This window comes from Anguilla rostrata, chromosome 2 (genome assembly GCF_018555375.3).
Source record: "Anguilla rostrata isolate EN2019 chromosome 2, ASM1855537v3, whole genome shotgun sequence".
In the NCBI taxonomy this organism is placed as follows: Eukaryota; Metazoa; Chordata; class Actinopteri; order Anguilliformes; family Anguillidae; genus Anguilla; species Anguilla rostrata.
Window position 1 is genome coordinate 52,778,503 of NC_057934.1, and position 15,551 is coordinate 52,794,053.

Here is a 15,551-nt window from a genome sequence, read left to right on the forward strand (position 1 = left end):
CAAATACAGACGGGAGAAAGTGAAGTGATAGAGTCATGGTCAGCTGTACAGATTCTCTCCATGCTTCCATACAAGCTTACAGCTGCTGTCCCTAAGGATTTATTGATATAAAAACACCAACAGAAATGAAATGTAACATGGAAAATGGCTTTATTGTAACCCAACAAGAGAATGCCATGTCAACTTAACGTTACACTTCCTCAATGAGTGGCAGTATGGATAATTATAAAGTAATTTTACATCTTGTATAATTTCTAAACTTTTAAATTTCTTTCTGAAAAATTATATTTCACAGATGTATTACTTTGTTCTCAAAAACACATATTGTTGTAGAAAGGCAAATGCAGCCTATTAAGCCACTAACTCTTGAATCCTACCAGAAACATATCATCTTCTTTCATTGACTGCAAAACTGACTTCAGCTAAAGACATGTTGTTGATCTGTTCTCAATTTTTGAATGTGTTATTAGCTTAAAGAATGCAGACCACGATACATTATACAATTAACCATATATGGTTCTTTTATGCTTAACTGGTATGATAATATCAATGAAGTAAATATAAATATGAAAAACACTTATATCCATCTTTGTTCAGCATTTAAACACGCATGACTTCTAGCCTCCCATTGCTGGCACCTATACATGTATTGTAAAGATGTATTGAAAGAGGAATCTTTCATACCTTACTTTATCTGTGCCAATTATATGATATAGCATTTTTACTTAAACATATGCACTATATGACCAAAAGTATTCAGACACCACTTTTTCTGGGGCTGTTTTTCATGGCCCCTTAGTGTCAGTGAAGGCAAATCAGTTGAAACGCCAACTGTGAGCCAGGCCTAATCGCCCAATCAGTACCTGGTATCACTAATGCTCTCCTGGCTGAATGGAAGCAAATCCAATATCTAATTTAAAGCCTTCCCAGAAGAGTGGGGGTTGTTATAGCAGCAAAGGGTAGACCAACTCCACATTAATGCCCATAATTTTGGATGAGATGTTGGATGGCAGGTGTTCACATACTTTTGGCCATGTAGTGTACATTTCTAATGCTCTATTGATGATGGATGGATTTATTTATCAACAGGTTTTACAAAGACACAACTTTAAGTGAAATGCATTCTATATTTATATGATGAAAATGTTGGAATCATTGTATATTAATATAATATTAATTAGATGAATATGCATTTATATTATTAATTGATTTATAAAATTAAACTAAATAAATGAGCGCTCGAGTTTATGAATTATATGAACAAATGTTTCCAAATTTATATTTTCTTATATTATATATAAGACTTGTAACTCATGTTATAGTTCAAGATGATACTTTGGCACCCTCCTATGGCTGCAATTGGTATCCATGGATATTAAGTAACACTTTCATATAAGTGTCATATATTAAAATATATCATGCACATTTACATTTTTGTGTCATAGGGTATTATATGATAAGATTATGTAGTTAGTCCAAGGACTAGGTAAGAAATATTAACATCCAATAGTTTAGATTTCATATATGGAGTGAAAGTATGTTCAGTTACATTAAACAAAGTAGTAGCTGAAAGATTCAGGAAACATATGCAACAGTTGACAGCCTATTCATTATCTGAAATAAATGGTAATTGTCACGGAGGACGGAGTGTAGCACAGTGGGTAAGGAACTGGTAATCGAAAGGTCGCAGGTTCGATTCCCAGGTAAGGACACTGCCGTTGTACCCTTCAGCAAGGTACTTAACCGGAATTGCTTCAGTATATATCCAGCTGTATAAATGGATACAATGTAAAATGCTATGTAAAAGTTGTGTAAGTCGCTCTGGATAAGAGCGTCTGCTAAATGCCTGTAATGTAATGTAATGTCAGAAAGAAAAGAAAATCTTTTGTAATGTAATGTCAGAAAGAAAAGATATTTGCCTATGGAGAACATGTCGTGATGGTGGTTGAGGAATACCTCATTCAGTATCATGAGCTTGCAACCATAACATTGTCTAAATGGGATACAAAATATGTGAAATATATGATCTGTCACACTGGATCTTATAAGGCATCTTCAAATCAGAGATATTATAAATTCCCTGAAGCTAAGAACTCAAATCAGTGAAATCAAGACAATGATTTGGCTGGTCGGAACAGAATTGGCTGGGCTTTTCAGACTGAAGTCTTCACTGGCAATGCTGCATTTAGACAGTTTTAAAGTGTTTGTGTTAGTAACATTATAACATTTTCCAGACAATAGATAGCTATAAATAATTTTGGTTGTTTCATAATTTGGTATTTTCAGACTTTGAAGCACTAGTATTAATGTACATAAACATCTGGATAGCCACCCGGCTTGCTTTTACCAACAGCATGTACATATCACTTTCGAACATTTTTATGGTTTTGTAACAGAAACACTGACCTCTGATTATTCTCTTTGGTCTGTCACACTAATCTTCAAAAGGAGAACGCATCCCCTCCTTTGTTGCTGGTTTTCGGTGTACTCTGTTGTGCGGCAGCCTCTTATGGTTAGCCAAGGTTGCTTCTTTCTTTGAACTACGACAGAAAAACACAAAGGAAATCACTGTAAGATATGCTACTGATAATGCTATTTGTCAGCAATTCACCATGACAATGAATAAAGAAACACTTTCTTCCTTTGCCAGTTTTCAAGTGTCTGGAGTGCACATTTCAGTGGTTGAAATGCTTTGTTTTGATTTGATTACTATACACTACAGAAAATGACCAAACATTCATGGTGGCTTGATAAAATTCAATGAAACATTTAAGCATATTATTAGAAACAAATCTCTCAAAGCTCTTCAATATCTGTTTTCTTTATTCTAAACATACCATAGATTATGATGTTGCTGTATTTCAGAGGTGTTTTCTTTTTAATGTAGACAGTTCTCTACACAAAGTCTCTGTGCTTTGATCCTTAGGGTACCTAGTGGATGCTGATAAAAGGCCTGGAGTCTAATCAAAATTATGATATAGTAACAGTATATACTGACAAATTTGAGTAAGGTCTGTTCTATTAAAGCCTGAGAAAGAAATGTCACCATAATTTTTCCCACAACAATAATTATCATAGTTATTGTTGGTTATTATTATTTTTTCATGCACATATCTTGTGAGCAACAACTCATTTGCAAAATGCAGATCCACAGATTTGAGTATGCACATTTCGCTTAAATGTTCATTAAAGCCCTCCTTCCCTTATTTGTTGCATTTACTCTTTGATTGATCATATTAAGAAGACCTCCAAGTTGGCTGGCAGTCAGTCATGCAATCAATACCTTTAAAATATAGTTCAAGCACGCTGCCCTGAGCAGAATGCTATTACTGATAGTAAAGCTGTTACCTGTTTCATAGCACCATACTAGATATCCGGGCCATATTAAACATACAGCATAACCCCAACACAGCCACAGCAGGGCCATAGCACTGATAAACCATGATCGCAACTTGACCACAACGCAACCACAGCAAGACCATAGCAAATATAAAGCATAGACACTGCATAACCCCAACACAGCCACAGCAGGGCCATAGCACATATAAACCATGATCACAGCATTACCACAGCACTACCACAGCAGGACCATAGCACATATAAACCATGACCACAGCATTACCACAACACTACCACAGCAGGGCCATAGCACATATAGGGTAGATTCAGCAAATGTGGGACATCAGCAGAAGTGGGACACTTAAGCTTTGCATTACTCTGCTATGTACGAATCAACAGCCAATAAAAAAAAAAAACATTCTTGAATTGTTGCTACAATAGTTACTGTCATTCAGCAATTGTTTTTATTGGACTGACGTCTTTACAGTGGCCGTGGTCAGCCGTCAAACTAAGACTAATCATTGCGAGTGAACGGTAAGTGGACCAGCATGTGAAATGACACTTACGAATGATAAGGTTACTAGGTTAATAAAAAGGAGTTAAAAATGTCCTATTTTGATCTCCAATATAGTAGCTAAGACACTGGTCAAAATATAAATGTTTTTTTTTTTTTTGTCGTATTGTCTTTAGTTTTTATGATTTAGGGGGGTTTTGCACTGTCCCACTTCTGCTGAACCTGTTAGATAAAGCGGGACAGTGTTTTTCAGGTGATGTGGGACGTTTTAATCAGTCCTGGTGTAATAAACCTACAATTTACCAGTTGTATACGCTTACGTGCTAGTTTAAACCATACTGATGATTATTTGGTGTCTGTCAGTACTTCACATCTTACTGTTTGTTGACAGACTCTATATAATCAGAATGAATGAATATCATCATATAATCCATGTAAACCATATCATATAAACCATGACCACAGCATTACCAAAACACTACCACAGCAGCACCATAGCACATAAAAAGCACAGACACTGCATAACCACAACACTATGACAGCAGGGCCATAGCACATATAACTGACACAGTAGAAATCATTTCTGGAGGCAATCACTTTGTTGTATTTCAAATTCTAGCATTTCAAAAGCGTACAGTACATATAATGACTAAACTGGGGCATCCTCGCACTCAAGATAATAGCCGATAGCCTTGCATATTTTACTACATTATCTACCAGTTGACATGGCATTTGCAAGATGATTAAATCTACTTTGTGGGATGTAATACCTCTGCATACTACAAAGGCATTATATTGAGATTTCATCTGAATTCTATGCATAGGCATACAGTACTCCTTGTAAAACTGTCATGGCATTTCAGTTTAAGCAGCCGACTTTTCAATCTTTTTACTCCATCACTAATAGCAAATTATTATAAGAACAAAAGTTCTGCAATCCCAACCAAACGCATGACACCTTCTCGCTAATTGCTCTCGATTGAGTGTTTGCCAGATTCTCACAACCTGTGTCTTTGTGCACGGTATTGGTGCAGCGCTGAATTATAATGTGATGGGAAGCTGGCTATTGTAGCATTCAAAATGGCAAGCAATGAGTCTTACGTCGAATAAGTAATGAATAATACAAAGCAACTTTTCAATATGTTATGGCAATGCATTTGTAACACTGATTGTGAGTGACGGGATTTGTCTTTTGTGTTCAGTGTTGTTCGGATATGCATGTAGAGTAGTGTTAAGAACGACAACAAACTTTATCATTACCAAAAGCCAGACCGATGATGACTCCATGATGTTTTACCATGACTTACCATGACTGCTTACTGTACCAATGAAGTCAGCCATTTCTTCACTGTAGCTAACTGCTAACAGGCTGCACATTTTATTTCTGAAAAAAAAAGATGGGCATGCCACGTGGCTGGCTCAGGAGCATTGTTGAAGGTGGTAACCCCAGTATCTGATGTCTCAGACAGACATAAATACAACATGGCTTTCCGACCGTAAAAAATATATATATATTGGAAGTTACAAATTCATAGTCACTATTATTATTATTATTATTATTATTATGAGGAAACCCAATACAAAATTATCAATATGACTTGTGTACTCAGCTAAATGAAACTCAACGAATTCTGGAGCCACCTGCTCTGCTTTTATTATTTCTAATAGGCTCATTACACCAAACCACGCCACTGATCCAACAGGAATATACAATGCATAGATCTCTTCTGTTTTAAAAAATGCACATGCTTTGTCTTTTAAAACATTTCTTATGTAAGAGGGAGGATTGCTGAACATTTGTTGAAAGGGTTCAAACAAATAATGTATGGCTGCTCCATACCTTACCACCAGACCTTCATTGTATGCTCTGTGCTTACACTAACAAGAATTTCACACATTGATCATCCACATATTGTTTGAAAGATTTTGTTCTCTTGAGAGGGTGGGATGAAAAAACACAGGGATAAGTTACCTGAATGATTCATTGGCTTTATTTATATTCCAAAATAGTTTTGCTATGCTATAATCTATGATCACCTATGTCTATGGTAATGTCTATGATTTTGTGCTGACCTTCCTCAAAGGGAAAATGTTGTACAACTATTTGTTAACTAAACTGTATTTTTACAGATATACATTATATATGCCAGAATATAATGTAAATTAGTGATCTCTTCATGTATTCTCTCAAAACCTGATACTTGGCATGATGCCCGCTCAATAAGCATATTTTAATATAATCCAAAAACTGAATGGGCCACACAAAACTAGAAAGCGTGTAGTATGAGAAATTTCCTTCTTGATATATAAACTGCTTCTGTTATTCCCTTTTGGCTGGATATGAAGATTCACCTGTTGTTGTATGCTTGCAAGTGCTTCTATGACAAATAACAACTGGATAGAATCACATTACTTAAGAAAACCAAAAAATAGCCTCTCTCTTGATTTCATTTAAATAATGTATTAAATATTCTATTATACCTTTCTTGCCACTTAAAAATCTTAGACACAAGACAGTCTCGTTTAATGGTTTAACCACATTCCCAATCATTTCTGAGATATTTCCTAAAACTATTTCAAAGCAAACACAAATCTGCTTGGTTGTACTCATTATTTGAAGGATATCCCCTGGTGTGCTGCACTGATTTGCAAAGTGTGAGCCAAGCACATCTACTCAAATGAACGATGAAAGGAACGTAGAGTATGGGGTTTTGGTAAACACAAACATTGACTGGTGATTGGTGTGAACATAATGTTTATATTTACAAAATAAACCTGAGGTATATTTAGAATATGCAAGAAACAATATGTGTGTATCATTTACAATACATTCTTCCTGCTTTTTTCGCATGGTTTGCAATGGCCGGTTGCATACAACAGTGCTCATCTCTACAGCCTCTACTACTGATTCAGAAGAGTGCAGACCAGCTTGCAGACCAGGTGAATTTATATCTTCTCTTGCAAAGGATATAAATTTACCACTGCTTCATATACCACAGTTCACGAGTGGGGTTCACACAGACATGGGTTGGGAGAAGACCAGCCCTGTGTGGTTGCTAGTGAATGACGAATTGCTGCAATTTCACCTGGTATTGTACTAAGCCCTGCAGGACTGTCAGTCACAGCTGGTACTGACATGCAGTCCATTAGGCCTATCCATGCACTAGATCCAAGCCTCAACACAATGAGCCACCAGACAGCCCCCTTGAACTGTTAACATAAAAGATCAAGAAAAATATTATACTTCAGTATGTTATTGCAGGTAGGATTGTTGAGCGGTTTCTCATCTGTTGCTGCCCTCCACTGGCAAAACATTGCCACTGCAAATATAAATGAAAATATTTGAAATTATCGAAATTTCAAGTCACAGCATTTAATTAGTGTACTGTAATGTACTATAGGGTATTGACCATAATTTCAAATTAAATTATGGGTTGATTGTAAATGTAATAAAAATACAGGGTTTATTTACTTACTCCTTGCTTGTTCTGTCCATTATCAATTCGTGTAAATGTTGCACTCCACAATAGGCCACACATTAGCGTTGATTGAATTATTGACAGAGATCTTGGGGGGAAGGGGGGTGGTGGATTGATAATTACCCATATGCATGTTGTTGTTTTTTTGTACTCTTTCACAAAGGCTTGATATTATAGTGAACTACATGTATATGTAAAGCAACCTTGATATTGTATTACAATATCGATTAAAGTAAAACGACAAATCAGTTATGAATAAAGGAAGGGCAAGCATAAGACTGTTTACCCTGTCTACTTTTTGGTATGAATATCGGATGATGGAGGAGCTCAAGTAATACTGCTGCGACTGTAAGGGACTCAGATGCATTGAGTCAGTGACTTAAGTAATGAGGTGTTACCTCTACTATGTCTACTGTGGGCACATGTTGCAGTCGCTGTGAATGCACTGGAAAATGAGGAACATGACCTGAGGCCAATGACTAGCCCTGCAGGAAAGCCTGAGGCTGTATATCCATCCTGCATAAATATTTACCCTTCCCAGTTCCCCACCGAGAAGAAGGATGCCAAAGCACAAATACGAAACCAATTGTTATGTACCAGCAAGAATGCCACACATTGCACAAATATGTATCATTTAAATACAATTAAAACTGGAGTTTAGAATGTTTAGAATTTAATTCCATTACATTGCCTCATGTGTTCTAAACATCTGTTTTGGTCACATTAATCTCTGTCTCAGACCTGCCCATGGTATCACTCTATGTCTCTCCTATGTATACAGAATGACAGCTGGTTCTTAGAAAACATGTCTAGCAACATACTAACATTTATGGGTCCGTCTGCCCTTACAGAGAGCGCTACTGTGAACAAGCTGATTTTGAGCATATCATAGCTTAGTAGCTTACATAGCATACCATAGCTTACTTTAACAAAGGTGCCCAATTATGCATAGCAAGGATAATTGTTAAGGTTCATTGAACTAGTGTGGACAATTAAGCAATTATGTGGGCCAGGCACATCAGAAAGTCATGAGAAGAAACCACCATGAGCACATGATTTCAAATTTATCTGGCCCTGAAAAGAATAAATAAATAAATAATCAGACACAAACACTTGTGGTTACAAATCTTGAACATTGATTGAATCATATTAGCCATATTGTTTCCTCTGGCAACATCATTTACTGTAGATGCCCTTGGAATCAAGCCAACAAAATGCAGGATATATTTCACACACATTAATCTGAAGTACAGTATGCCTATATTGATTTCCCAAATTTGAGGTAACAATCTTTCTTTTTCTACATGGCTGTTAGCCAGTGTGTGTGCATGTGTGTGTGTGTGTGTGTGTACAATATGACTACAGAACCACAATTTAATAACTCCAAATTTTTATGATACAGAAATGCTACATTTACATTAGTTGAATGTAACACCATGACATCTGGAAACAATCTGGGAGACAATGTGAATTTCATTTTGAAATACACATTGACAGATTAGGCACTTGAAATGCACTAATAAATCCTATTAGTGCATTTCAAGTGCACATTTCATTCATTTGTCAATAAAGGCTTGTTTTATTTAAATAACTTTTAAAGTACAGTCTTTTTAGAAATGATTAAAGTTACATGTCAGTATCACACACATTTTATGAGTAGATGCTTTTAATTCATCACACATTGCACAAATTGACCAAATTGAATGGGTCATTGTGGTTATGCTAATTTATCTTTAAAGGCTTTTAGATCTTTATGAATTAGCCTGTGTTTATAATTTAGTTTGATGGAAATATTTTGTTTCTACTGATCAGCATTTCAAATTCTTTTTTCCTTTTTGTTTCGTTTTTCTTTGTGTATTTGTGAAGCACTTTGCTATGGTTTTGTTGCAAGATTAAGTGCTATAATAATAATAATAATAATAATAATAATAATAATAATAATAATAATAAAAGACAATGCACATTTTTCAAAACAGAGGAGATCTATGTGTTGTATATTCCTGTTGGATCAGTGACGTTGTTTGGTTTAATGAGCTTATTAGAAATTTGTTGTACGTCGCTCTGGATAAGAGTGTCTGCCAAATGCCTGTAATGTAATGTAATGTAATGTAAATAATAAAAGCAGAGCTGGTGGCTCTATAAAGTATTTCAATTTTTGCTTTTCATTTTGTTGAGTTTCATTGGGCTGAATACGAAAATCATATTAATAATTTTGTATTGGTTTTTTAAATAATAATAATAATAATAACAATAATAATAATAATAATTCTGTTTCACCATTATATCTTATTTGCAGACCTGTTTAGACACTCTGTGCTGATATTCATATAATATTACTGCATATTAGTAAAACAAACTATTAGATATTATTTTCAGAATTAATTTCCATAATTGAGCATCATGTTCAACTATATTGTTCTGTGTTATGTTTTACTTTGACTGTTTCTATGTTAATCAGGTTTAAAATAGATGCTGTTTAAGAATTGTTCAAACCAAAATCCAAATAAAATCTAACATTTTAGAACCACATGCATGGTAAGTTTTTGGGTCTAGTATTGCAGTTATGACAGTCATGTTTATGATCCTTTGTTTTATGTGATGTTTTGTGTGTGAATTTTTCTGAAGGTTACGAGCAGCTTCCATAATTGATATTTTTGAAAGGTTAGAAGGTTGACATGTTTTCACCTTTTCTCTCCCCAGTTTGGAACGGGCCATTGTGCTGCTTAAATTTTTTCTGTGTTTCCTGCCCTCATGGAAGAACTGCTGTAGATGAAGTGTATGTAATCCCCTGGTGGACTTGGCTGTAAGTCAGTGACTATGTTCCCCATTACAGGCAATTGTAGGAGCAGTACAGTCCACTGTGATGAGAGTGGTATCCTGGGGTACCTGGCGTTTCAATGGGGGGGGGGGGGGGGGGGTGTTATGTGGCAGTACCCTGAAAAACTCTGGCTGGCATACCCACCCTGTTTTGGTGTAATGGTGACCATAGCCTGGCTGTGAACCTGCAAGATTCAGCCAAGGCTAGGGTTCAGCGTGCTTGTAATGAGTGACTTTATTGGCTTAATCTGAGCCCACACAAAGATGGAATAGTATTAGCAATGAACATATACATTGCATTGCTGTCTGATATGGCTCTTCATGTGCCCTACAATATATGAAAAATGATTGCTTGTTAGGCCAACAAGCTTCACATTTAACCGCTTCATGTTTTCGGGAGTCTTTTTGCCTCAGGGCTATGACTAATACAAGCTTATGATGCTGTCAAAATATTAGTGACAATATTGTACACACCACAACCAATCCACACTTACAGTGACATTGTGGAATTTGATGGAAATATATTTAGCTCCTCAAGTGCTAAATAACGTATTTATAGTTTGACAGTTTTCAATGGTTTGGCTTGGTAATTCGGGTTCAATGAAAATTTTTTTTTTAAAAAGATCCATGCGTAGATACGTTTTTGGAGCGTGATTGATACTTTGCGTGAGAATTGTATTCATTATTCTAGTTAAATGCAATACTTAAATATGTGTAGTGATACAACCAAAGCATGGAAATAGTAACTGAGCAATGCTCCTCATAACGACCTGTGTGAGAAAATGCAGGTAACCAGATGGATATAAAAATCCATATTTTTTAATGTATCACTTTCTGCCTTTCTGCAAAATGTAGAGTTTATACATATGTAGACTATTTAGCAGTACAATAAGAAGGCCAGTTGCAAGTTCTGTGGTTGAGAAAGGCCTGATATTGTGCAAAGTGGGTACAGACTGCTCCTAGGAAAAACTGTGCAGGCTGCCTACAGTGCCCTTAACTGACAAGGTCCATCTCATCCAACTAAAATCCTTCCTCCCTTAGTGATATGGGAAGACATATCCTCGCAACCACAATCTGCTTTGATCAAGATACTGTGTGACTTTTAGATGATGGTTATGGTCAAATGTGTTTATAATGTGCTTAAGTTTAGACTATTTATTTTATGGATCCCCTCTAAGAAAAAAAATAATTCTTAAATAAAATTCTTAATTTAAAAATTAAATAAATCTAATTCAACTGGTTTGATTGCTGTATTACATAAGAAACAATAGCCTACATCTCTAATATAGACCATTCTTTATAAATAAATAAAAAATGGAAAGCACATTCAATTAAAGAAAAAAAAAATCTGTTCAGTGATAAATCCACTAAGACGAATGTTAGCCTATTTTAGTTCAGGGAACTTTCGACGGAACGTTTTAAAGACATCCCAATGGACATCCAAACGTTCCTTTATCTTTTTCTCATGGACGCATCCATCGTAAACGGGGAATTTACCCTAAAGCTGGCAACACAGCAGGGAATTTGGTTCCGCAGGAAGGGCCACTTGTCCCTCAAGCAACCGTAGATTAATGCAAACAGTTCTGTTACTATGGAAGCAAAGAGGGAATCACTACATGCAGTACCTTAGCTTCGGCCGGTCAGAGTAGTGAAATCTATGGGTTAGCCTACTCAGGACTGGAGGATAAGTGAAAATGGGAGACGCACCTGTTGCAGACAAGAGATACGAGTTCCTAGAGGAATATGTTTTAAAAACTATGAAACTGAAACCTGACCGGTGGCAGAAATGTTTGACCAATGACGAATATAAACAAATCATACAGGACTTTCTCGATCGCTCCGACCAACCTGCGCTTGTCGTTTCGTTAAATGCAGCAGGACAATTGCTTCCTTCATTTGGATTTCCAGAAAACTCCAAAAATAAAGCCGTCTATTTTGTGAAACGTAACAAGGATGTGCTCACTGCAGATTCTATTAAAAGTAATTTGTGTTATGGAGACTTATCATACTCTCCATTGGACCAATTTTCAGCCCTGGTGGAAGAGGTAAGGCTGTTCCCGTCTACACTTTGTTAACAGCGGGGAAGGTCGATACGACACATTTTCCCACATTATTCATTAGTTTCATTTAGCATTTTAAAAAATGTATCGTTTACAATGTGTAGTGTTACATGAAACGACTGCAACAAAAAGTAAAGAAGCTGCAGTTAAAATAAAACAGGTTCTCAAAACTGCATGATACATTTGGGGCAGTGTAACTACCAGTTGCATTAAGTTGTTGAAGTGGAAAGTTAGTTATTGCGTTGATTGTCAACTGGAGGCTTTTCTTTTCGTTTCACTTTTTAAATCTGTATCCATTGGTTTTGTTTCGTAGGCCACCGATTAAACTGTTCACTGACAAATACTAGTTTCTCTCATGCTTTATCAATAGGAATGGCGGCATTCAGATAGGCACAAGGAGACACAATGGAATCCGTATCAATACAGTGGATAATGCGCCTGGCTTGTTTGGATGATGCCATGGTTACAACCAGATGAAGTTGTGTGTAGCTATGCAAACTGGTAGCTGATTGTTTCTTTGCCGGGCAACTGGAAGTTTACTGCAACATTAGTTCATTTAGTAAGTTTGCTTTTTCAGCAAGGGTTGACAATGTGTTAGGACAATACACAGAAAGAACTAAACTGGACAATGTTCCTAGGGCGCATATATATATGTGTGTGTGTGTGTGTGTGTGTGTGTGTGTGTGTGTGCGTGTGTCGTATAGGAACTTTTTATTCAGCCATACATTTTACAGGTATTTTATACTACAGTGTGGAGTATATGCAGTGTGGTTTGTATTTAGACAGTGACATAATTTTTGTTGTTTTGGCTCTGTTCTGTACTACAACACACTGGATTTCAAATTAAACAATGAATATGAGATTAAATTGCTGACTTTGAGAGTACAGACTTTTTATGCATAGTTCCCTCCCCCTCCATTTTAGGGGACCATAATTAATTAGACAAATTAACATGAACCTGAAGTTGTCATATTTGAAGATCCTGTACATTAAATGACTGCCTGAAGTCTGCAACTCATAGGCATCACTGGATGCTGGGTATCTTCCCTGGTGCTCAGATAGGCCTGTACTGCAGCCATCTTCAGTTCCTGTTTGTTTGCCTTCAGTCTTGTCTTCAGCAAGGGAAACACATGTTTGGTTAGTTTTAGTTTGGGTGATTGACTTGGCCAACGAAAAGAGAGCAATCCTGTTTTTGGCCCTGAAAAACTCTTTGGTTGCTTTAGCAGTATGTTTGAGCTTTGTCCTGCTGCAATGAACAGTGTCTTTCAATGAGGTTCGAGACATTTGTTTGGATCTGAACAGATAAGATGTTTCTGCACATTTCAGAATCCATTTTGCTGCTGCTGTCAACAGTCAAATTACCAATGAAGAGAAGCCAGTTCCAGTAGCAGCCACACATACCTAAGCCATAACACTGCCTTCACCATGTTTTACAGATGAGGGATGGTGCTTTGGATCATGAGCAATTCCTTTCTTTCTGACCACGATACTTTGCTCCAGGACTCCACAGATCTTAATGTACTTTTTAGTAAACTGTAATCTGGCTGTTCTGTTCTTGAAGCTTACCAGTGGTTTACATGCTGTGGTGGGGTTATACGGCATAATTTATTTATGTAAAATTCAAGTTTTAGAATTTTTCCGATGAGCTACAAAAGCTATGGAAGGCATAACTCTGGAAAAAAACCTGCGTAGTATGTCTTTAAATTGGTGAATAACTGTTTTTGACATCATAGTCCAGAGATTTAATTTTTTCATTCTACACCACTCATTTTTATTGCAAAACACATATCATAATAGTTTTTTTTTGCTGTGACAGATGTGCGGTGCTTAACTTTAATTATGACATTTAATTTCATAACCGTAGGGTTAAAAAAGTCTTATGAGACAGTCTTTGTTCCATGATGGTGTACTGCTTTTATAAAAATATAAAAAAGGGTTACTCCGGGAAGTAGAAATTTCATGCTGAAAGATTGAGTTTCAGGGGGTTTCACTGGTTTTAAAACTCAGTATATGTTCATTTTTGACCCTGAGGATGACAGGATGGTTAAGAAGGAATTTGGCCTTTCGCCTTAATGGATTGTTCTAAAGGGACTAGGACTTGAAAGGACAAATTGTTATATTTGCTGAGTTCACAACTGAGTAGCGGACTAACCATGGGATTCCTGTTCCTCCAGTGACAATTATAAATGTTGTATTTGTGTGCAATGCACAATATAACCTACTTGTCTCATTCCCCTTCAGGCCATACCAAAATAAGCAGTTGCATTAGTTGTGTTGTCTTTGAGGTCATTTTAGTGTTTTTCTTTGCAGCATTTCTTGTGTAGGACAATCTTTAAAACTTGAAATGAGAAATTTGCTGAAATTGTTATGTTGTGAAACTTTCTGAAAATGGAGGCCTGTTTGATCTCACACCTCAAAATGTTTGATCCACTGGAGCCTACAGTACCGTAATTAGGCTTAACTTGTTTCTTTGTTTATGTGTCTATTGCTTTCAAATGAGAAAATACATGAAAATTGACATGATTTGAAATACAGTATCAGTGCTTTATCACTGAAACATTATAAACTTTGCCCAAATATTTTGAAATACACAAAGAAACCCTGTTTAATTTTATCTTATACAGTGTATACAATGTAAGAACACCAGAGTAATTTGAATAGTTAATAATATAAGGAATGAACTGTCTCATGTTAAAATGGCAAAATATTGCATGGCATGGAAAGTTTGCACTATTTTACTGTTTCAGTGTACACAATAGTGCATGAAATAAGAGCTGAAATGCAATGCCTAATAGTAACAGTATTTCCTTGAAAATGTGACCTTCCTATGTACCAAAAGCAACCTTGACATAATACCTCCCTCTATTTGTTCCTAATGGAAATTAGGTTGTGGTGCCAGTCCTGGCCAATAACAGGAACCATTGTGAATGGCCACATGTTGTGTCACAAGACATAAAGCAACATGTTCATTCTCTGAAGACCAATGTGTTTGTGGTGGCTGGACAAGTCAAAGGCAAGACGCTTCTCCCTCTACCTGCAGGATCAGAGAGAGTGGAGCAAGCAGCCCTAGAGAGGGACAAGAGGTAACAAATAATTGGAAGTGTGTCTTATATTCTGCTGAAATATTTTTTCTTTTGTTGACTTGCATGTGAATTGGTTCTTTGTTTTTCTCACCTTGACTACAAGATCAGGCTTGTGTAGAACAGATCGCTGTTTGGAATTAACTAAATGCATGACTGATTTACCAAGATATTTCGAGACATGTGGTTAATGGAATGCAGCTACTGTTAGAGTACATTTGCAGGATGCAGCATCTTCTTCATTCTTGATGGGTTGATTCAA

General features: G+C 36.3%; 1 protein-coding gene across 1 annotated transcript in view; it reads left to right on the plus strand.

The window, feature by feature from the left end:
- Positions 1-11,753: 11,753 nt before the first annotated feature.
- dnah9 (dynein, axonemal, heavy chain 9) overlaps positions 11,754-15,551 on the plus strand; it is a 123,709-nt gene continuing 119,911 nt past the window's right edge. The window contains exons 1-2 of the mRNA XM_064323062.1: positions 11,754-12,194; positions 15,096-15,292. Coding sequence (XP_064179132.1) covers positions 11,844-12,194; positions 15,096-15,292 — 548 coding nt within the window. The 5' untranslated portion in view covers positions 11,754-11,843. The remainder of the gene's footprint in view (positions 12,195-15,095; positions 15,293-15,551) is intronic.